We start from the raw sequence: 22,688 nt of genomic DNA, 5'->3' as shown, positions 1-22,688 counted from the left end.
ACAGGAATGTGCCACCATGCCAGCTAATTTTTGTGTTTTTTGTAGAGACAGAGTTTTGCCATGTTGCTCAGGCTAGTCTGAAACTCTTGGGCTCAAGCAATCTGTCTGCCTTGGCCTCCCAAAGTGCTGGGATTAGGGGCAAGGACTACCATGCCCAGCTTTGCCCATTCTTTAAAGTCTTTTAGTAATAACATAACTGTCAGTCTATTAGAGTACTGTATGCCTGTGGTGCTGATAGGATAAAATCCAGCCTTCAAAAAACTTATGTTGTGTGATTGTGGAGGTGTATCCCATGGCGAACCTTAGTAATCAGAAGAATCACAGTGTATTTAACACAGACCGTTGTTCTGTGTGTATTAATAAAATCCTCTGTATTTTTAAGATATCTTTCTTGATTATCAAATCAATAGATCCTTATTATAAAACTTAAATGCTACAGAAAAATATAAGTAGATTATAAAAGTTCTTTGTATTCCTATCCCCAGAGATACCCAGTTTTAACTATTTGATCTTTAGTCTTCTGAACCATTTAAAAAATGTATTTGTTAAAGTTCTTTCTTTTGGTCTAATTTACTTAGGGTGCTAGATCTTTGTATTCATGCTCTTTTTCATAGCTTTGATAGAGTATCCCATTATCCCCAAAATCAAAGTAGACATAAAAGTTCTGTATTATATTTGAATGGTTTATGAAATTACTTGGTAAAATCTTAGTGGAATGACTAGTAGAAAGAGAGAGAACTGAGTGATTTATTGAAATGATATTTTAAATTTAATAATATACCTGCTTTCAGTATTTTCATCAGGTTGGAGGATGATACTAACCATTTTTAGCATATTTGCTTTAAAGACATAAATCTTACGGCACCCAAATTTACAATGATTGTGTTTTATTCTCATGAGGCATTTGAAATTTGTTTATTTAGAATCATTTCACTGTTTTTGACATATATCTAATTTTAATAATTATTTTCAGACCGTTAAAAATCTCAAGTGAAGACTTTGGGAAACTCTGGTTATCCTTCGCCAATGATGTGAAACAAAATGTAAAAATGTCAGAATCTCAAGCTGCACTTCCTTCTGCACTAAAGACTCTGCAACAGAAACTAAGACTCCATATTATTGAAATTATAGGTTTGTAGAGTTATGAAAAGGCTATTCTGTGTTTATAGGAGCTCTCTTATAATTAGAACACAAATCAACTCTTACAAGTATCAGATTTGTTAGAGCTTTATTTCCTATTGTGACTGTCTTTCCAATGAATGTGCTTTTCAAACTGTATTAAATAATTTTTTATTGGAAAATACACATATATAAAATATACCATTTTAACAATTTTTAAACATGTAGTTAAATGGCATTAAGTATATTTACACTGTTGTGCAACTATCACCATCATCTGTCTTCAGAACTTTTTTATCTTCCTCAGCTGGAATGCTATACCTATTAAACACTAACTTAGCCTTTCCCCTTCCTCTCCACCTCTTGGCAACTACCGTTTTACCTCTTGTCTCTATGAACTTGACTGTGTTAGGTACCTTATATAATGTGGAATCATACAATACTTGTCCTTTTGTATCTGGCTTATTTCACTGAGCATAATATCTTTAAGGTTGATCCATGTTGTAGAATGTGTCCGAATTTTAATGTGATACATTTTGTTTATCCATTCATCTGTAAATGGATACTTGGGTTACTTCCACCTTTTGGCTATTGTGAGTAATGCTGCTATGAACAGGGTTATACAAATACCTGTTTGTGTCCCTACTTTCTGTTCTTTATTTGGTTATATACCCAGAAGTAGAATTAGTAGATTATATATATGATAATTATAATTTTTTTTTTTTGAGACAGAGGCTCACTTTGTTGCCCATGCTTTAGTGCAGTGGTGCGATCTGAGCTCACTGCAACCTCCACCTTCCATGCAAGCTATTCTTATGCCTCAGCCTCCCGAGTAGCTGGGATTACTGGTGTGTGGCACCATGCTCAGCTAATTTTTTATATTTTTTAGTAGAGATGGGTTTTCACCATATTGCCCAGCCAGGTCTAGTACTCCTGAGCTTAATTAAGTAATCTGCCTGCCTCGGCCTCCCAAAGTGCTAGGATTACAGGCATGAACTACTGCGCCTGGCCTAGATTTAATTTTTTGAGAAACCACCATAGCATTTTCACAGCAACTGCATCATTTTATATTCCCACTAGCAATGTACTGGGGTTCCAGTTTCTCCACATCTTCATCAACACTTGTTATTACCTGTTTTTTTTCTTTAATATTAGCCATCCTAATGGGTATGAAGCATAGTATCTCATTGTGGTTTCAATTTGCAGTTTCCTTGGTGATTAGTGATACTGAGTATCTTTTCATGTGCTTATTAGCCATTTGTGTATCTTCTTGGAGAAATGTCTGTTTAAGTCCTTTTGCATTAAATCATCTTTCACTTTTGTTTTGTTGTAGGCAATGAAGGGCTATTGGCCTGTCAGCTGCTCCCATCCATCCCCTGCTTACTGCATTGCCGAGTTTATGCAGATGTATTAGCCCTGTGGTTCAGATCTTCCTGCTCTACTCTTCCTGACTATTTACTGTATCAGTGTCAAAAGGTGATGGAGGGATCCTAGCAGAAGCTCTGCTAAATTTTACTCCATCAAGATCAATGGTTTACATAGATAAACTTATTTACCAAAGTAAAAAGAACTCATGGTACGTCTAATGAAAATGGGGATTATTACAAGTGTGGTTTATATGTTTTCTTTGATTCCTGGTCAAGAAAGATCCCCAAAACTGTATCCCTAACCTTTAACTCAGGATTGTACAGTATGTTTAGGTCCCTCAAAAAGTGACCTAAGCTAATGTTATAAACTGCTAATGATTTATATATCACTTAGTGTGTAGAGGGACTGAAGATATTTATTTTGTTATAAATAATTTTATAGCACGTTTACTCTAGTGCTAGCTAATTTTTAATAAAGCCAAGTCTCAGTTTTCTGCATTAAATGAAAGGGAGACATGAAATTGATAATCTCAAACTTAATTCATATTTGGTTTTGGAATGCAGTTATGTTTTTTGGTAGGCAATACTTTTGATTATGTTTGGCTTAGATCAGTGTTGAACTAAGTTGGCATAGCACACACAGTTGTATGAGATCCATGAGCATGCTGGATATTGAGGGGATCCAATCTGTGGTATATTTTTTATTATAGATAACTGTTACACATAATTCCAGATAATTTGGCTATAAAATTTGTCTGTTTTCCCCTTGCATTTATTTTAAAACTCAAAGTAAATCACTCTATTCTTATTTTGAAAACTCAGAGCCATTTTCAAAATATCGTATAGAAACAAAACCCATAAGCGCACACAGTAACAAAGCAAACAGATACAAAAATGGCTTTTTAGTTATGACAAATATTTTAGTCGGTTACCACTTAGATCCTTTTGGCAAATTAAAATTTGTGATTAGAGTATAAATGGCAAAACTATCTTTTCCTGGCCTTTGAATCCACTAGTACTCAATGGATATAGCTGAAGCAGAGACTGTCTAAGTATAACATACAGGTTTTTCAGTAAAATGTATCATTTTCTTTCTTTTTTTTTTTTTTTTTTGAGGCGGAGTCTCGCTCTGTCGCCCGGACTGGAGTGCAGTGGCAGGATCTCAGCTCACTGCAAGCTCCGCCTCCCAGGTTTACGCCATTCTCCTGCCTCAGCCTCCCGAGTAGCTGGGACTACAGGCGCCTGCCACCTCGCCCCACTAGTTTTTGTATTTTTAGTAGAGACGGGGTTTCACCGTGTTAGCCAGGATGGTCTCGATCTCCTGACCTCGTGATCCGCCCGTCTCGGCCTCCCAAAGTGCTGGGATTACAGGCTTGAGCCACCGCGCCCGGCCAAAATGTATCATTTTCATGTTATAGTTATGCCTGTGTGGCCTCTGTCAGAACTATTATCAGTAAAAGAGGTTAAGCCTATATATGAATGATGGACCAAAATCTTGAGGTTGTACATTAACTGAAATAGTATTTTATAAAATTTTATGGTGCTGTGGAAAATATATTTCACCTTTTCTGACACTTCACCATGGAGACTATTTTAAGTCATTTAATACTCAGTTAATACTCTGGTTAATTGGTACTGTTAATCACCCAGGTCAGGAATTCTGATTTTAGGTTATCTCATTAATCATGGCTGATAAAGAAGCTAAGGGGATTCCCCAGAGCTAATGGATTTCATTAGTCATTTGTGTCAAGAGTATTCCTCCCTAAAAATAAAAGCAGTATTTTCTTTCTCAATTTTTAAGTTATTCATTAAAAAATATATAATATCTTATTACTTTTATTCTTTTAAAAACATACAGTGAAACCTTGCTACAAGAGTAATAAGTGACTGGAATTTCTTGCATAATAGGTTCCTCCTTTTGAATAGATCAGATTCATCCCCAGGCTCTCAGCAGTGTCATGAAGGAGTGTGCTGACTCCAGGGGTGCGGTGGACACTGGTAGCTAGCCTTATGAGCTCCCTCCTTATTCCTACCTCTGTCAGCAGCATCCCTCGCCCCTTACCTAATTCTGCTGTGACTCTGACAGAGAGGAAGTGCCTTCTCACTTTGCAAAGGAATGCAGCATGTCACAAAGAAGGTGCTCCAATTTTTTGTGTCCTTACTTCCCTATGTTTGCCTAGTTACTGAGGCTAGGTCGAGTGTGGAGCAATAGGTAAGATGCTGAGAGCACATGGACAGCTACCAGGGAGATCTGCTGCTTGGTTACAGGGTGTATTCATGAGTGGTAGCTGCAGTTGTTGTGAGAGACATGCTTGGCATACAGAGCTGCCTAATGGATGGGAGACATGTAATGGTAGATTTAGGGCTGGGAGCATGATTTTGGGTCTGCCCAAAGGAATGTGGTGTCACTTTTGTTCTTTCTGACCCACTAAATAAAAAGTAGGGTAACAGGGTTTCTACTGAAATGTTTAGTAGAATGTTTACAGTTTTTATATTTTTATGATTTTAGAAGCAACAATAATAGAAGAATAGATTTTAAGGAACTTCAGAGCAGTATATATTCTGTCTAAACTCGTTGAATGTTTTAAGTTGTAAATCAGGCATCACACCAGCCTTTATTTTTGCATTGCAGGAGATGTGATATAAAGTAGGGAGTTCTTTTTTTTGTTTTGTTTTGTTTTGGTTTTTTTGAGACAGAGTCTCACTCTTGTTGCCCAGGCTGGAGTGCAATGGTGCAATCTCGGCTTACTGCAACCTCCGCCTCCCAGGTTCAAGTGATTCTCCTGCCTCAGCCTCCCTCGTAGCTGGGATTACAGGCATGCGCCACCACACCCAGCTAATTTTGTTGTATTTTTAGTAGAGATGGGGTTTCTCCATGTTGATCAGGCTGGTCTCGAACTCCTGACCTTAGGTGATCTGCCCGCCTCAGCCTCCCAAAGTGCTGGGATTACAGGCGTGAGCCACTGTGCCCGGCCTAATTTATTTTTGTGGGTAGACTCATTCTCTTTACCTAATAGTCATACTTTAATCAGTGAAGGGACAACATCTGGGGGTAAGAGCTATGGAGGAGATGCTCAGCTTTATGAGTTTTGTGCCAGGCATCTTTGCTGAAAATGGAGATGGCAGCAAGTGTGAATCTGGGGGAATAGAAGGGAAGACAGAAAAGCCTTAAGAGTAGATGAAGGAGGAAGGGTACCAGAATAGTCCCTGTGGAAGCAGGCAGATCAGAGCTCAGGGTTTGAAAGTGGGCCTGAGTAAGGGTCCTGCTAGAGAAACTGCAGATGGAAGCTGAGCAGTTACCAACTGCTAACGTGCCAAGTATGCCAAGCACACATGTGTCCTATAGAGGAGCATTATTTTAAACAACGTTTTATCATCTACCAAAATAATTGTGGTAAAAGTGTAGTATTTTATTTTTTCCTTTTATGTCAGCAATATTTTAAAATATTGGTCTGTTTATCTTGTATTTTTACGGATAAATGTGGTATTTGCCTCATGATTGTGAGCCACTGAGCGTGCACTGAATCTGTTCACACGTCTTTAAGATGTTTTGCTGTGTTAAAAATTTTAGGAGAGAAAAGTGCAAGTGAATAATTATTTAATAGACATTTATTACTTTATTTTGGAGTTGAATTCTGTCATTTGAAAAAGTTCAGTAATGTAATAAATACAAAGTGATCTGTACTTTTTTTGGTCTATATGTTCTTTATTAACTAAGTAGCTGAATAATAAGTAATATTATTTAAACAATAATTTGGTAGACATTAGCTAAAAAGAGCAGGAGCAATTGGAATGGGATGAAAAGAATGTTTTATTCATTACACCCCCCAAAGAATCTTGTCTAATTGGTTAAAAGTAAAGATACTGATATTTCTGTTTCTGTGTGATGGTCAGAGATAACTTTGTGGGCTTCAGACAAGTTACGGCGTAGATTGATTCTCGGGATGCCTGTCCATATCCCCTGCTTTCACCTTAGGCTGACCATCATACCCTTCCTTTATAGATGTGTGAAGATGCCAGAAACACAGCAAATCAATTAGAAATTTAGTGACCAAAGAATCTGAGTGTGCTGGTCATCTCTGCCTCATGTATCCTAAAACACAAAGCTAGATCAGAAATTGAGTTTAAATCTCACTGATTTGTGTCTCTTGTTGGCTACAATGTATAAGAAGAAAACAAAAGCCCTGAGACTTGAAGCTCCATCTTTGGGGCACTGAGGTCAGAAAAAGAAGTTTAAATGCACCACACTCACTATAGTAATTGAAAAGAAGGGAGCTGTTGAAGGGAGGGGTGGCCTGCAGTCCTATGGGCCAGGGTTAATGATTGCACGGTAGTTACTGGTTTAGTGTATACATAATGGGAGACTGAGCTTTTTGTGCTTAGGAACTCTCTGTGTGTGTATAGTTTTTGTTTTTTTGATAGACTATTTTTAAAGACTTTTTTGGAGCAGTTTCAGGTTCAAGCAAAATTGAGAAGAACAGAGGTTTCCCATATACTCCATCCTGCCACATACGTGGATAGACTGCCCCATCATGAGTATCCCCTACCAAAGTGTTATATTTGTTATAATTCGTGAGCCTACCTTGACATATTGTTATCACCAAATGTTTTACATTAGTGTTCACTTATGATGTACATTCTGTGGGTTTAGACAAATGTATAATGACATGAATCCACCAGTGTAGTATCATACAGAGCGTGTTCACTGTACTAGAAATCCTCTGTGCTCTGCCTGCTTATCCCTTCTGCCCTCCTGCCCCCAACCCCTGGTAACCCCTGATGTTTTTTACTGTCTCCATAGTTCTGCCATTTCCGGAATATCATATCATTGGAATCATATAGTAGTAGATTGTTAGTAGAACAAGTTTTAGATTGTTCTCACTTAGTTAATATGCATTTAAGTTTCCTCCATATCTTTTCATGGCTTACTTTTTAGCATTGAAAAATCCATTGTGTATACCACAGCTTTTTTAATCCATTCACTTACTGAAAGACGTGGTTGCTTCCAAGTTGTGGCAATTTTGAATAAAACTGCTATAAACATTGTATACAGATTTTTGTGTAGACATGTCTTCAACTCCTTTGGGCAAATACCAAGGAGCATGATTGCTGGATCCTATGTTAAGAGTATGTTTAGTTCTGTGAGAAACTGCCAAATTGTCTTCCAAAGTGGCTGTACTATTTTGCATTCCTGCCAGCAAAGAATGAGAATTCCTGTTGCTCCACATCCTTGCCAGCATTCGGTGGTGTCAGGGTTTTGGATTTTGGCCATTCTAATAGGTGTATAGTGATATCTCATTTTAATTTGCATTTCTCTGATGACATATGGTGTTGAGCATCTTTTCATATGCTTTGTTGCCATCTGTCTGTTTCTCTCTCTCTCTCTCTGTGTGTGTGTGTGTGTGTGTGTGTGTGTGTGTGTGTGTGAGAGAGAGAGAGAGAGAGAGAGAGAGAGAGAGAGAGAGAGAGAGATGCCTGTCAAGGGCTTTAGCCCATTTTTAAATCAAGTTTTCTGATTGTTTGAGTTCTTTCTGTGTTTTTGGTAACATTCTCTTGTCAGATGTATCTTTTGCAAATATTTTCTTCTGGTCTCTGGTTTATCTTTTCACTCTCTTGATAGTGTCTTTTGCAGAGCAGAGATTTTTAATTTTAGTGAAGTTCAGCTTATTAAATGTTTCTTTTATGGATTATGCCTTGATGTTATGTCTAAAAGTCATTGCTAAACCCAAGATTATCTAGATTTTTCTCCTGTGTTATCTTCTTGGAGTTTTACAGTTTTGTATTTTACTTTTAGGTATATGATCCATTTTGAGTCAATTTTTGTGCAAGGTGTAAGATCTGTGTCTAGATTCATTTTTTTTTTTTTTTTTTTGCATGTGGATATCCAGTTGTTCCAGCACCATTTCTTGAAAAGACCATCTTTTCTCCATTTTATTGCCTGCTTCTTTGTCAATGTGTTTCTCTGTTTTTATGTTACTCTAAAGAAATACCCGAGGCTGGGTAATTTATAAAGAAAAGACGCTTAATTGGCTTGTGGTTCTGCAGGCTGTACAGGAAGCACAGTGCTAGTATCTGCTTCTGGTGAGGCCTCAGGAAGCTTACAATCATGGTGGAAGGCAAAGGGAGAGCAGGTGGTGTCTCACGGTGAGGAAGGGAGCAAGAGAGAGAGGAGGGAGGTCCCAGACTCTTTTAAACAAACAGACCTCATATGAACTAACTGAGCAAGAACTGACTTATCACCAAGGGGATGGTGCTAAGCCATTCATGTGGGATCTGCCCCATGATCAAATTACTTCCCACCAGGCCCCACCTTCAACATTGGGAATCACATTTCAACATGAGATTTGGAGGGGATAAGCATCCAAACTGTATCAGTCAAATCAGTTGACTATATTTATGTGGATCCATTTCTGGGCTCTCTATTCTCTTCCACTCGTTTATTTTTGTCTTTTGCCAGTGCTACACTGCCATGATTATTCTAGCTTTATAGTAAGTCTCTAAGTCAGGTAGTGTCGGTCTTCCAACTTTGTTCTCCTTCAATATTACGTTGGCTCTTCTGGGTCTTTTGCTTCTTCAGATTGAATTTAGTGTATAGATATGTACAAAATAACTTGTGGGTTTTTTTATTGGGATTGCATTGAATCTAAAGATCAAATTGGGTAGAAGAGACATCTTTAATCAAAGATACTTTTATTTCTTCCTGTCGAATCAGTATACCTTTTATTTCCTTTGTTGCCTTATTAAATTCACCAAGATTTCTAGTATAATGTTGAAAAGCAGTGGTGAGAGGAGATATTCTTCTCTTCCTCCTGATCTTAGTGGGAAAGCTTTTAGTTTCTCACCATTAAGTATGATGCTAGCTGTAGGATTTTTGTAGAGATTCTTTATCAAGGTGAGGAAGTTCTCTCTATTCCTGATTTAGTGAGATTTTAATCACGAATGGGTGTTGGATTTTGTCAGCTGCTTTTTTATTTTTATTTTTTGAGACGTAGTCTCACTCTGTCGCCCAGGCTGGAGTGCAATGGCATCATCTCGGTTCACTGCAACCTCTGCCTCCCAGGTTCAAGTGATTCTCTGCCTCAACCTCCTGAGTAGCTGGGATTTCAGGCACACTCCACCACGCCCAGCTAATTTTTGTATTTTCAATATAGATGAGGTTTCACCATATTGGTCAGGCTGGTCTTGAACTCCTGACCTCGATCCACCCGCCTCGGCCTCCCAAAGTGCTGAGATTACAGGTGTGAGCCACTGCACCTGACCTGTCAGCTTTTTTTTTCCGTATCAGTATGATCATTTGATTATTCTTCCTTAGCCTGTTGACATGATGGATTACATCCATTAATTGTTATTATTATTATTATTATTATTTTTGAGATAGAGTCTCGCTCTGTCATCTAGGCTGGAGTGCAGTGGTACAATCTCATCTCACTGCAACCTCCACCTTACAGGTTCAAGCAATTCTGTCTCAGCATTGCGAGTAGCTGGGACTACAGGTGCATGCCACCAGGCCCTGCTAATTTGTTTTTGTATTTTTAGTAGAGACGGGGTTTCACCATGTTGGCCAGGCTGGTCTTGAACTCCTGACCCCAAGCGATATGCCTGCCTTGGCCTTTGAAAGTGCTGGGATTACAGACATGAGCCACTGTGCGTGGCCTGATTTCGAATGTTGAACCAGCTTTGTATAACTGAGATAAGTCCTACTTGGTTATGGTGTATAATTCTTATTTTATATTGTTGGATTTGATTTGCTAATGTTTTGTTGAGGTTTTATACATCTATATTTATGAGAGACTAGTCTATATGTTTTTTTCCTTGTAATATCTTTGTCTAGTTTTGGCATTAAGGTAATTCTGACCTCATAGAATGAGTTAAGAAGTATTTCATCTGTAGTTATCTCCTGGAAGAGAGCTACTATAATTTCTTCTTTTGGTAGAAACATCTGTGAACCCACTTGGGCCTGGTGCTTTCTGTTTATTAATTATTGATTCAACTCTTTCATAAAGATAAGCCTATTCAGATAGTTTTTTTGTGTGTGTGAGTTTTGGCAGATTGTGTCTTTCAAGGAATGGTCCACTTCATCTAGGTTATCAAATTTGCAGGCATACAGTTATTCATAGTGTTCCTTGATTATCTTCTTAATGTTCATAGGCCCTATAGTGATGTCCCCTCTTTCATTTATGATATTAGTAGTTTGTGTCCTCTCTTTTTCTTATGTGTAAGTTTTTGTGTCTCTTTTGCCTGACACAATAGGCACTCAATAACAGCCATTCATCTATTGAATGAGTAACTAAAGAGACCTGTCCACTCAAAATAAGTGACCTGGGACCAGATCATATCCAGGGATTTATATTAGTAATTCTGTGGCCCTCCCAGAAGTAAAGAAATGTGATCTGATCCAATTTAAATATTTAAGTTAACAGAAAGGGATTCCAGTGAAAATAGCCTATGCCAGTTTGTACCAGGTGGGAGAGAGGAAACATGGTATCTTCATGAGACCCTTCCAGCCTGAATACTCTCTTATAAGAACATGTCATGCCATTTAAGAGATCTCTCTGCAAATACAATGTTATTGCAGATAGAAATTATGACTTGGAGGAGGGATACTTTTCTGTATTAAATAGTTCATAAAGTTTCATTGTTCTAAAAACTTGTTCTAGGACAAAAAGCAGTAGACATCTAATTGGGGCAGTTAAAAATAGGGAACTAATGAATATGATAAGGCAGACTTACTAGCTAAATCAGCATCACTTATTTCTTCAAAAAAGTAGGCACTATGATAAAGGAAGGGACAACTACACGTTAGTAAGATCAATAACATCAGGAAAGTTGGGGAAGAACAGGCCCTCTGGGATAAAGCAGCAGAAAGGAATTACTTAAAAGGAAATGTGTTCCATATGCATCACACACAAAAATTTTTATGATAGGTACATGGATCCAAGGTAGGAAAACACCCAAAAGGTGAATCCCAGAGAATCCTGAGAACTTATAAACATTGCGGATGCAGAGAAGATGGGCCTGGTTGTGCAGAAAGTACAGATGATGTGGAGCATATGAGCTTCCTGGAGCATCTTTAATGCTGAAAAAATAGTGGGTCCTTGTAAGCAGTTGCAGCCAGATTGTGAGCCTTTTTTCAAGGGAGGGAATCAATTTCCGTTAGTTATTTTAAACTCTTTTCCTAAGTGGATGAGTACTTTTCCTTCCCCAAAACATTACATTGCCAGTGCCACTAAATGGCTGACTTCAGGAAATTTTTCCTTGATAGGATCTGGCAGATTATGTGCCAAATGGAGAGACGAGAGCCCAGAGGTTAATTGTGTTTCAGTGAAAGTGCTTAGAAATATTTTAATTGCACATCTCCTCCACTCCTTATATGACAAGTAGAAAGGAGCAGAGGCAAGGCATGTACATTCTCAGGGGGAGGCATTTGATCTCTACCAAATAATTTAATGAAGGCAAGGACAAAACCAGTGACTGGAACAAGCTGGTCCTGTTAGTGATAGTTACCAAGGTATTCGAATTTATTTTCTTATTTTAGTTGAATGATTAATGGTTTACAGGGGTCAATAGTTATTGTGAATTATGGGAAAGATAAAATGATTTTGTACTCTGTTACTGGACCAGTCTTCATTTACAGACATAGAATATGTCTGTTTTGGAACTTAGAAATTCCTAGGTTTTTATAGATAAAACATCATTTATAATTAATTGGTTTCTTAAATGTTGCCTTTTTATTGATTCAGATTTAGTTGAAGATGATTAGAACATTGAATATCTTTCATATGTCCTGTGATAGCTGCCACCATGAATAAAAGTGGCACAGTTGGAAAGACCAGAACTGCAATAATTTTGTAAACTTTTTTATTACAAAAATTTCAAATACATACAAAATAGTGACATAATGAACCCATGTACCATTATCCAGCTTTAACAACTATTAGCATTCTGCCATTCTTATCATACTCCTTACTTCCTGCCCCCACTAGATTATTTTTATAGTTCTTTTATTCGCATACATTGAAATGCACAAATCTTAACTGCTTAACCTCATCAAGTGGATATGCCTTTGTAACCCACAACCGTATCAAGCTGTGAAGCATTTTCATTACCCCAGTAACCTCTTCTTGTTCCTTCCCAGTCAGTCCCTGTGCTCCATCATCACCCTGCTACTGTTGTGTTTTTTTTTTTCTACTATAGGTGTGTTTTACTTGTTCTAGAACATCATATAATTGGAATCATTAAGGATGTACTTTTTTTTTTTTTTTTTTGGAGACAGAGTTTCGCTCTTGTCGCCCAGGCTGGAGTGCAATGGTGCAGTCTGGGCTCATTGCAACCTCTGCCTCCCGGGTTCAAGCAATTCTCCTGCCTCAGCCTCCCAAGTAACTGGGATTACAGGCGCCCGCCACCATACCTGGCTAATTTTTGCATTATTAGTAGAAATGGGGTTTCGCCATGTTGGCCAGGCTGGTCTCGAACTCCTGACCTTAGGTGATCACCTGCCTCAGCTTTCCAAATTGCTGGGATTGCAGGTGTGAGCCACCGTGCCCAGCCAAGGATGTACCTTTTAAATCAAGCTCTTTTGATTTGTTAAATCTTTGTTGTTGCATTTATCAACTATATGGAAAGACAGGACCTGACAGGAATAGTGTACTGAGCAGATGTGGGAACAAAATTAGATACGATATTGATGGCACGTGAGGAGTGTTGGTGAGATATTCCTTAGCCTGAGATGTGTCATATTGATGAGTTCACACATTTTCTCCACCCACTAATACATCTCCAGCATCTAGAACAACTTTAAATGACATGAGCTCAAAACAGAAGGGGTTGAGTGACAGAAGGTAACATGATTTGGGAGGGAGATGCAAGATTGGGAATATGTGGTCAGAGAATAGTGATCCACTTGAATTAAAGGATTCATTAAAATGTTTGTAGCGGGCTCAATCTGAACCTTTGATAATTTTATCACATACATATGGGATTATATTTAGCCTGACCAATTCTGAAGACTTTAATTATTTATGCTTTTCAGACAGAGTCTTGCTTTGTTGCTGAGGGTAGACTGTAATGGATCCATCACAGCTCACTGCAGCCTTGGCCTCCTGGGGTCAAGTGACCTTTCCACCTCAGCCTCCCAAGTAGCTGAGACTACAGGCACACATCATTAATGCCTGGCTAATTTTTGTATTTTTTGTAGAGATGGGGTTTTGCTATGTTGCCCAGGCTAGTCTTGAACTCTGGGGCTCAAGCATTCCAGCCACCTTGGCCTCCCAAAGTGCTGGGATTACAAGCCACTATGTATGGCCAGACTTCTTTCAAACTATATTGACTGTGACCCACAGTAAGAAATACATTGTCTATCATGACCTAGTTTATGCATCATGTATATAATTGAAATTTCAAATTGCACAAAAAAATCACTTAGCTAATAGTCCCATGCACTTTGATACCGTCTATTCTGATCTATTCCATTCTTTTGAAAAGCTAGTTGCAACCCATTAGATTGATTTCATGACCTATTTCATGCCCACCAAGCCCAGCTTGGATCAGCTAAACTGTAGTTGACCTGCAGACTCATGATCATGAGAACAATACTTGTTGCTATTAGCCACTGAGTTTTTCAGGTGGTTTATAGACCGCATTGTTGTAGCATTAGCTGAGATGCACATCAGAAAGTCAACATTACTTGTTGCAGTAAGATCAAATTATAATTCTGATCAAACTGGTTCTAACCTTGGACAGGTCATCTTTTCTCTCTGGATTGTAGTTTTTTTTGCCCTGTAAAGTGAAGAGAGAGATAGGACTGGAGTAGATCTCTCAAATCCTCCTTACTTCTGAAGTTCAGAGTCTCAGGGCTGCTCTGAGCATATGTGATTTTCACAAATTATATTGCTTCCTCTTCTAAAATTTTTTAGCTCAAGGAGATCACCCTTGTCACTATTGTAGAGTGGGGAGCAGATTCTTATATATTTCTCTAGAACAGTATGGAAGAATATCAGTCCATAGAAGAACAGTAACTTACTCAGAAAGTTTCAGCATAACCCACGGGGTCTTAGTATTCAACAGAAGCATTCTTCATGGCCAGTGCTTTCTGTGCAGGGCAACTGGCCTTCTGTCTAATCAGACAGGAAAACGTTGACTGTGTTGGCAGCTCTGATCTGCAGAAGAGCCTCCCCACTCTTTCATTCGGCACTACAGTTGCGGTAGCGTCACTGTTTCCACATGCTCTTCTATGTTTCCCAGCTCCTTTGGAGTTGGATTTTCATGTGATTGAGTTCCAGTCAGTTATATTCCAATAGAATGTTGGTGGAAATGATACACAGAACTTCTAGGCATGGACCCTAAAATGTTTTACATGCCCTCACTCTTTGCTCATCAGGTTGCTGGATGGAGAGAATCCAGTTATAAAGTTTCCAAAAAGGAGACAATGGAGCTACTGGCTGGAAGAAACCTGAGTCTCTGAATGGAGCAGTTCCTTTCCCTCTTGACCTCCCTGGACTGTAACCTGAATTAAAAACAAGTCTTTGTTGTGTTAAGCTACTGCGATTTGGGGGTTTGTTGCATCAGCTAGAACTACCCTGACTAATGCATCTGCTTAGACCCATAATTTTCAATATATTAGCCACTAGCCACATGTCGGAACTGAGCACTTGAAATGTGGCTAGTCAGAATTGAGATGTGCTCTAACTATAGAACAAGTGGATTTCAAAGACTTAGTACACAAAAAGGTTAATTTTATATTAATGGTATTACAATTATATTTTGGATATATTAGATAAAATATATTATTAAAATTAGTTTCACCCATTTCTCTTTATTTTTGATGTGACCACTAGAAAATTTAAAGTTGCATATGTGACTTGCATTATATTGTATTGAAAAGTGCTGTCTCAGATCTGACTTTCAATCAGGATCTCAGTTTATAGTCTTCAAAGATTAACTCTAGAAAAAACATCAGTGATTGTTCTATTTCTTACTACTAAACTAACCTTAAATCTGTATACTATACTTGAATTTTAAGGGCAAGTCAGAGAGAATTATTTCTGAAAAGAAAGATACTCCCTTCACTTCTGGAGGAGTTTGATATCTATCTGTTTTCTTTCTTGCCTCCCTCCTACATCTAACTTATTTTTGTTTAGTTGGTGATTAATCTAATCTAGGTGTGTTTTTAATCTCAGATATTACATTTTTCATCTCTAGAGGTTCCATTTGGGTCTTTTATATCTTCAGTTTCTCTCTTCATCATGTTCACGTTTTCTTCTACTTTCTTAAACATATGGAGTGTATTTTTTTTTTTTTTTGAGACGGAGTCCTGCTCTGTCGCCCAGGCTGGAGTGCAGTGGCACGATCTTGGCTCATTGCAAGCTCCACCTCCTGGGTTCACACCATTCTCCTGCCTCAACTTCCCAAGTATCTGGGACTACAGGCGCCTGCCACCACGCCTGGCTAATTATTTTGTATTTTTAGTAGAGACGGGCCAGGATGGTCTCGATCTCCTGACCTCGTGATCCGCCTGCCTCAGGCTCCCAAAGTGCTGGGATTACAGGCGTGAGCCACCGCACCCAGCCTACGGAATGTATTTTTAATAGGTGTTTTAATGTCCTTGTTTGAGAATTCTGTTCTGTCATTTTTATGTCTGTTTCTGTTGATTGCAGTTTCTCCCAGTTATTGATCATATTATTCTGTCTTTTGACATGCCTAAAGTGTTTTTTACTAGATGCCAGATATTGTGAATTTTATATTGTGTGCTGAATTGTATTGTATTGTATTCATTTGAATGTCAGCATGTTTTTGTCGCATGCTGAATTGTATTGAATTCATTTATGTAGTGTTGAATTTTGTTCTGGTACACAGTCGAGTTACTTGGAATCACTTGGATACTTTTAAGACCTGCCTTTAACATGCACTCAAATATTAATTGCAGCACCAGTCATAATGGCAGAGACATGGAATCAACCTAAATGCTCATCAGTGACAGATTGGATAAAGAAAATATGGCAGATATACACCATGGAATACTATGCAGCCATAAAAAAGAATGAACACATTTCTTTTGCTGGAACATGGGTGGAGCTGGAGGCCATTATCCTTAGCAAACTAATGCAGAAACAGAAAACGAAATACTGCATGTTCTCACTTATGAGTGGGAACTAAATAATGAGAACTCATGAACAGAAAGAAGGGAACAGTAGACACTGGGGGCTCCTTGAGGGTGGAGGGTGGGAGGAGGGAGAGGAGCAGAAAGTATAACTTGAGTACTAGGCTTAGTACCTGGGTGATGAAATAATCTGTACAACAAACCCCCATAGCACAGGTTTACCTGTATAACAAACCTGCACATGTACCCCCAAACCTAAAAGTTAAAAAAAAAAAAAAAAAAAAAGAAAGACCTGCCTTTAAATTGTATTAGGCTGGGTCCAGAGCAGTCTTCAGGGTTAACTTATCCCTAGGAAACACCCTTCTGAGGATTCTACCAGATAGCCTTTGTATCATGAGGGCAGTCTGGTTTGTGGAAATATAAATTATTTCTATCCCAAATTCTGGCCACCCTGACCTCCCTTAACTCCTAGGATTTCTCCTCCCTGTGCTGTGACCTGGAAACTGCATCTAGTCAGTAAGCTGTGACAATTACAGGGCTTGTCTTGTTTTCGTTTCCCTTCTCTCTGGGAGATTAGAGTTCTGTGCTGGTTGTTTTTCAATGTCTGAAAATCATGATTTCATAAGTCTCTCTGGTTTCCTAGTTGTTTAAGGCAGGAAGATAAATCCAGTCCTTGTTACTCTTGGCCATAAGACGTAGTACCTTAACCAGGTAGTACCAGGTTTTAATTTCATTAGATATTCCTACCCTATTCTAGAAATTCCTGAGGAACTTGATCAAATTCAATACAGAATTTTGAAGGAAGAGAGCTGTCTCACTCTCTGTAGACAAATAACTCTTCTATATGTTTGTTTTGTGTTTGGTCAGGTTATTAAATATAATGATGCTGCAATTAGGGGTACCATTATCACCAAAAGGAAGAGCCCCTTATTGTGACAGCTAAATGGTGAGTTAGGAAAGCTAAATAGAGAAGAAGAGAAATTCTTAAATCTTCTCATTAGAATGAGGCCCCTGAAGACTTGCATCAACAGATATTTCTGGACAGGCCACAGTGCACAGAGCAGAGGCTTTTGCTGAAACAGCTCAAGGCAAAAACTGGTAGGCCAATCCGAGCTGAACTCTTCCCCAAAATTGTGAGTGGTATTTGAGAATGTTCTTTGTGGGAGAATACTGTGGACTTAGGACTACCAATTTGTCTGTTTGTATAATTGCATTTTTTTAAAAAAATTATTTTGTTGGGGGAAGTTTGCTGTTTCTTAAAAGTTTCCCTTCAGTGACATCAAACTTACAAATGTTGAAAATTGTTGTCAGCCCTTGGGCTATCCAGCAGTCTCCTTTCCCTACCTCTTCCTCAGATTTTCAAGGCATAAGCCAGTAAAGTAGGATATCTCTAAAGTTTTGTCCCTATAATGACATGGATATTATCAGTACTGGCATATTCTTTGTTAAGCAATTTTTTGTTTGTTTTAATTTAAAAACCTTCATTGACTTTTATTTGTGATTCCAGGAGGTAATTTTCCCTCTGATAATTTTTTCTCTTTTATTTTTAGTTGACACATAATAATTATACATATTTATGGGATATAGAGTGATATTTTGATATATATATATACAATTTATAATAATCAAACCAGGTTGTAAAAAGCAAATCCATCACCTCAAGCATTTATTATTTCTTTGTGCTGTGAACATTCAAAATCCTCACTTCTAGCTTTTTGAAAATATACAAAGAAGTTACTGTTAGCCATATTCACCCTACAGTGCTGCAGAACACTAGAATGAATTCTTCTGTCTAGCCATAATTTGGTATCCATTAACCAGCCTTTCCCCATCCTTCCCTCCCCTTTATCCTTCCCAGCCTTTAATACCCACAATTCTACTCTCTACTTCCATGAGCTCAAAAATTTGTTTTAGCTCCCCCTTATAAGTGAGAATATGAAATATTTAACTTTCTGTGCCTGACTTACTTTGCTTAACATAATATCCTCTAGGCTCATTCATACTGATATGAATGACAGGATTTCATTGGTTTTATGGCTAAATAGTATTTCATTGTGCTCATTTTAAAATCTGTTCATCTGTTGATGGAAATTTAGGTTGATTCCAGATCTTAGCTATTGTGAATAGTGCTGCAATAAACATGGGGGTGCAGGTATACCTTTGATATACTGATTTCCTTTCCTTTGAATAAATACCCAGTAACGGGATTGCTGAATGTATGAAAGTTCTATTTTTAATTTTTTGAGAAACCTCCGTACTATTTTCCATAATGGCTGTACTAATATGCATTCCCACCAACAGTGTATGAGTTCCCCTTTCTCCACATTCTTACCAGCATTTGTTTTTTTCTTTTTGATAACAGCCATTCTAACTGGGGTGAGATCTCATTGTGGTTTGATATACATTTCCCTGATGATTAGTGATGTTGATCATTTTATTATATACCTGTTGGTCATCAGTATGTCTTCTTTTGAGAAATGTCCATTGATGTCCTTTGCCCACTTTTTTTTTTTTTTTTTGAGACGGAGTCTCGCTCTGCCGCCCAGGCTGGAGTGCAATGGCCGGATCTCAGCTCACTGCAAGCTCCGCCTCCTGGGTTTACGCCATTCTCTTGCCTCAGCCTCCCAAGTAGCTGGGACTACAGGCGCCCGCCATGTCGCCCAGCTAGTTTTTTGTATTTTTTAGTAGAGACGGGGTTTCACCGTGTTAGCCAGGATGGTCTCGATCTCCTGACCTCGTGATCCGCCCGTCTCGGCCTCCCAAAGTGCTGGGATTACAGGCTTGAGCCACCGTGCCCGGCCCTTTGCCCACTTTTTAATGGGATTATTTGTGGGGTTTTTGTTTGTTTGTTTGTTTGTTTTACAGTTGAATTGACTTCCTTGTATATTCTGGATATTAGTTCCTCCTTGTCAGATTAATAGTTTGCAGATATTTTGTCACAATCGACAGGTTGTGTCTTTACTGTGTTGATTGTGTCTTTGCTGTGCAGAAACTTTTCAATTTAATATAGTTCACATTTGTCTATTTTTGTTTTTGTTGCATATACTTTTGAAGTCTTAGCCATAAAGTCTTTGCCTGATCAGTATCCTGAAGCATTTCCTCTGTGTTTTCTTCTAGTAGTTTTATAGTTTTGGGTCTTAGGCTTAAGTCTTTTATCCATTTTGAGTTGATTTTTGTATGTGTTGAGAGATAGGAGTCTAGTTTCATTATTCTGCATATGGATATCCAGTTTTCCCAGCACCCTTTATTGAAAAGGATGTTCTTTACTCAATGTGTGTTGGCACCTTTATTGAATATCAGTTGGCTGTAAATATGTGGATTTATTTCTGAGTTCTGTATTCTGTTCCATTGGTCTGTGTGTCTGTTTTTATACCAATACCATACTGTTTTGGTTACTATAGCTTTGTAGTATATTTTGAAATCTGGTAGTATGGTGCCTCCAACTTTGTTCTTTTTGTCCAGGATTTTTTTTTTTTTTGCTATTCAGGGTCTTTTGTAGTTCCATATACATTTTAGAATTGTTTTTTCTTTTTCTATGAAGAATGTCATTGGTATTTTGGTAGGGATTACACTGAATCTGTAAATTGCTTTGGGTAGTATGGTCATTTTAACAATATTAATTCTTCTGATCCATGAACAAGGGAAGTGTTTCCATTTGTTTGTGTCCATTTGTTGTGTTCAAAACACCAATGAAAGAAGTAATTTCTTTCATCTTTCAGTGAATATCTTTTGGTGTTCAAGAATTTCTTTCATTGATGTTTTGTAGTTTTCCTTGTAGAGGTCTTTCACTTTCTTGGTTAAGTTCCTGGGTATTTTATTTATTTATTTATTTATTTATTTATTTTGTTAATTTCAGCTTTTAGATACAGGAGTATCTAAAATATTATAAAACAAACCATGTACAGGCTTACATGAATATATTGTACCCAGGTAGTGAGCCTAGTACCCAATATTTCAACCCACGCCCCTCTCACACTCTCCCTCTTTTGGTAGTCCTCAGTGTCCATCGTTGCAATCTTTATGTCCATGAGTACCTGATGTTTAGCTCCCATATATAAGTGAGAACACGTGGTATTTGGTTTTCTGTTCTTGTGTTAATTTGCTTAGGATAATGGCCTTCAGCTCCATCCTTGTTGTTGCAAAGGACATGATTTCATTCTTTTTTTATGGCTTCATAGAATTTCACAGTGTATATGTACCACATTTCCTTTATCCAATCCACCATTGATGGGCACCTAGCTTAATTCCATGTCTTTGCTATTGTGAATAGCATGGTGATGAATATATGAGTGTGCATCTTTTTGGTATAATGATTTATTTTCCTTTGAGTAAACACCCAGTAAAATGGGATTACTGGGTTTAATGGTAGCTATGTTTTAAGTTCTTTGAGAAATCTCCAAAATGTTTTCCACGGTAGCTGAACTAATTTATAGCCCCACCAACAATGTATAAGTGTTTCCTTTTCTTCACATCTCACCAGCACCTGGTTTTTGACTTTTTTTTTTTTCCGAGATGGAGTCTTCCTTTGTCGCCCAGGCTAAAGTGCAGTGGTGCAATCTCCACTCACTGCAAATTCTGCCTCCCTGGTTCAAGTGATTCTCCTGCCTCGGCCTCCTGAGTAGCTGGGATTACAGGCACATGCCACCACACCTGGCTAATTTTTGTATTTTTTAGTAGAGACAGGGTTTTGCCATGTTGGCCAGGCTGGTCTCAAACTCCTGACCTCAGGTGATCCTCCCGCCTTGGCCTCCCAAAGTGCTGGGATTACAGGCATGAGCCACCATGCCTAGCCCTTGACTTTTTAAAAATAGACATTCTGACTGGTATGAGATGGTACCTCATTGTGGTTTTTTTTTTTTTTTTTTGAGAGGGAGTCTCGCTCTGTCGCCCGGGCTGGAGTGCAGTGGCCGGTTCTCAGCTCACTGCAAGCTCCGCCTCCCGGGTTTATGCCATTCTCCTGCCTCAGCCTCCGAGTAGCTGAGACTACAGGCGCCTGCCACCTCGCCCGGCTAGTTTTTTGTATTTTTTTAGTAGAGACGGGGTTTCACCGTGTTAGCCAGGATGGTCTCGATCTCCTGACCTCGTGATCCGCCCGTCTCAGCCTCCCAAAGTGCTGGGATTACAGGCTTGAGCCACCGCTCCCGGCCCTCATTGTGGTTTTGACTTGCATTTCTCTGATGATTAGTGATGATGAGCATTTTTTCCATATGTGTTTGGCTGCTTTTATGTCTTCTTTTGAGAGATGTCTGTTCATGTGCTTTGCCTACTTTTTAATGGGACTATTTGTTTTTTGCTTGTGGCATTAAGTTCCATATAGATTTTGGATATTAGACCTTTGTTAGATACATAGTTGGCGAAAATTTTCTCCCATTCTATAGGAGATATTTCCTAGGTTTTCTTCTATGATTTTTATAGTTTGAGGTCTTACATTTAAACATTTAATCTCTCTTGAGTTAATTTTTGTATATGGCAAAAGGTAGAGGTTCAATTTCATTGTTTTCTTCTGGGATAACATGGCTAGCCATTTTTAGCCTAGGCTTTATTACTATTTGTTCTGTTCTGTTGGTCTATATGTCTGTTTCTGTACCAGTACCTTGCTGGTTTGGTTACCATGGCCTTATAGTATGGTTTGAAGTTGGGTAGTGTGATGCCTCTGGCTCAGTTCTTTTTGTTTAGTATTACTTTGATTATTTGGACTCTTTTTTAGCTCCATATGAATTTGAGAATAGGTTTTTCTAATTCTGTGAAGAATGACATTGGTAGTTTGATAGGAATAGCATTGAATCTATAAATTACTTTGGGCAGTATGACCATTTTAATGATACTGATTCTTCCAATCCATGAGCATGGAATGTTTTTCCATTTATCTATGTCATCTCTGATTTCTTCCAGCAGTGTTTTTTTCACTTCTCCTTGTAGAGATCTTTAACCTCCTTGGTTAGCTGTATTCCTAGGTATTTCATTTTCTTTGTGGCTATTGTAAATGAGATTGTGTTCTTGATTTGACTCTCAGCCTGGACGTTATTGGTGTATAGAAATGCCACTAATTTTTGTATATTGATTTTGTATCCTATAACCTTGCTAAAGTCATTTTTTAAAGTTTTCTT

General features: G+C 38.3%; 1 protein-coding gene across 2 annotated transcripts in view; it reads left to right on the top strand.

Annotated features, from left to right (window-relative positions):
• The window catches only part of AP4E1 (adaptor related protein complex 4 subunit epsilon 1), a 102,656-nt gene extending 87,469 nt beyond the window's left edge, over positions 1–15,187 (top strand). The window contains exons 20-22 of one of the 2 annotated variants that reach the window (XR_004432001.1): positions 974–1,131; positions 2,453–2,695; positions 14,863–15,187. Coding sequence is in view for 1 of the 2 variants with exons in the window: in XM_033190123.1 (XP_033046014.1) it covers positions 974–1,131; positions 2,453–2,613 (319 nt within the window). In the remaining variant the exon portion in view is untranslated. Of the gene's footprint in view, positions 1–973; positions 1,132–2,452; positions 2,698–14,862 lie in introns of those variants that run through there. The other variant, XM_033190123.1, reaches the window with a different exon arrangement.
• The last annotated feature ends 7,501 nt before the right edge of the window (positions 15,188–22,688 follow it).

Source organism: Trachypithecus francoisi, unplaced genomic scaffold (assembly GCF_009764315.1).
Source record: "Trachypithecus francoisi isolate TF-2019V2 unplaced genomic scaffold, Tfra_2.0 Lachesis_group3, whole genome shotgun sequence".
NCBI lineage: Eukaryota > Metazoa > Chordata > Mammalia > Primates > Cercopithecidae > Trachypithecus > Trachypithecus francoisi.
This window is presented reverse-complemented; position numbering and strand designations above follow the sequence as displayed.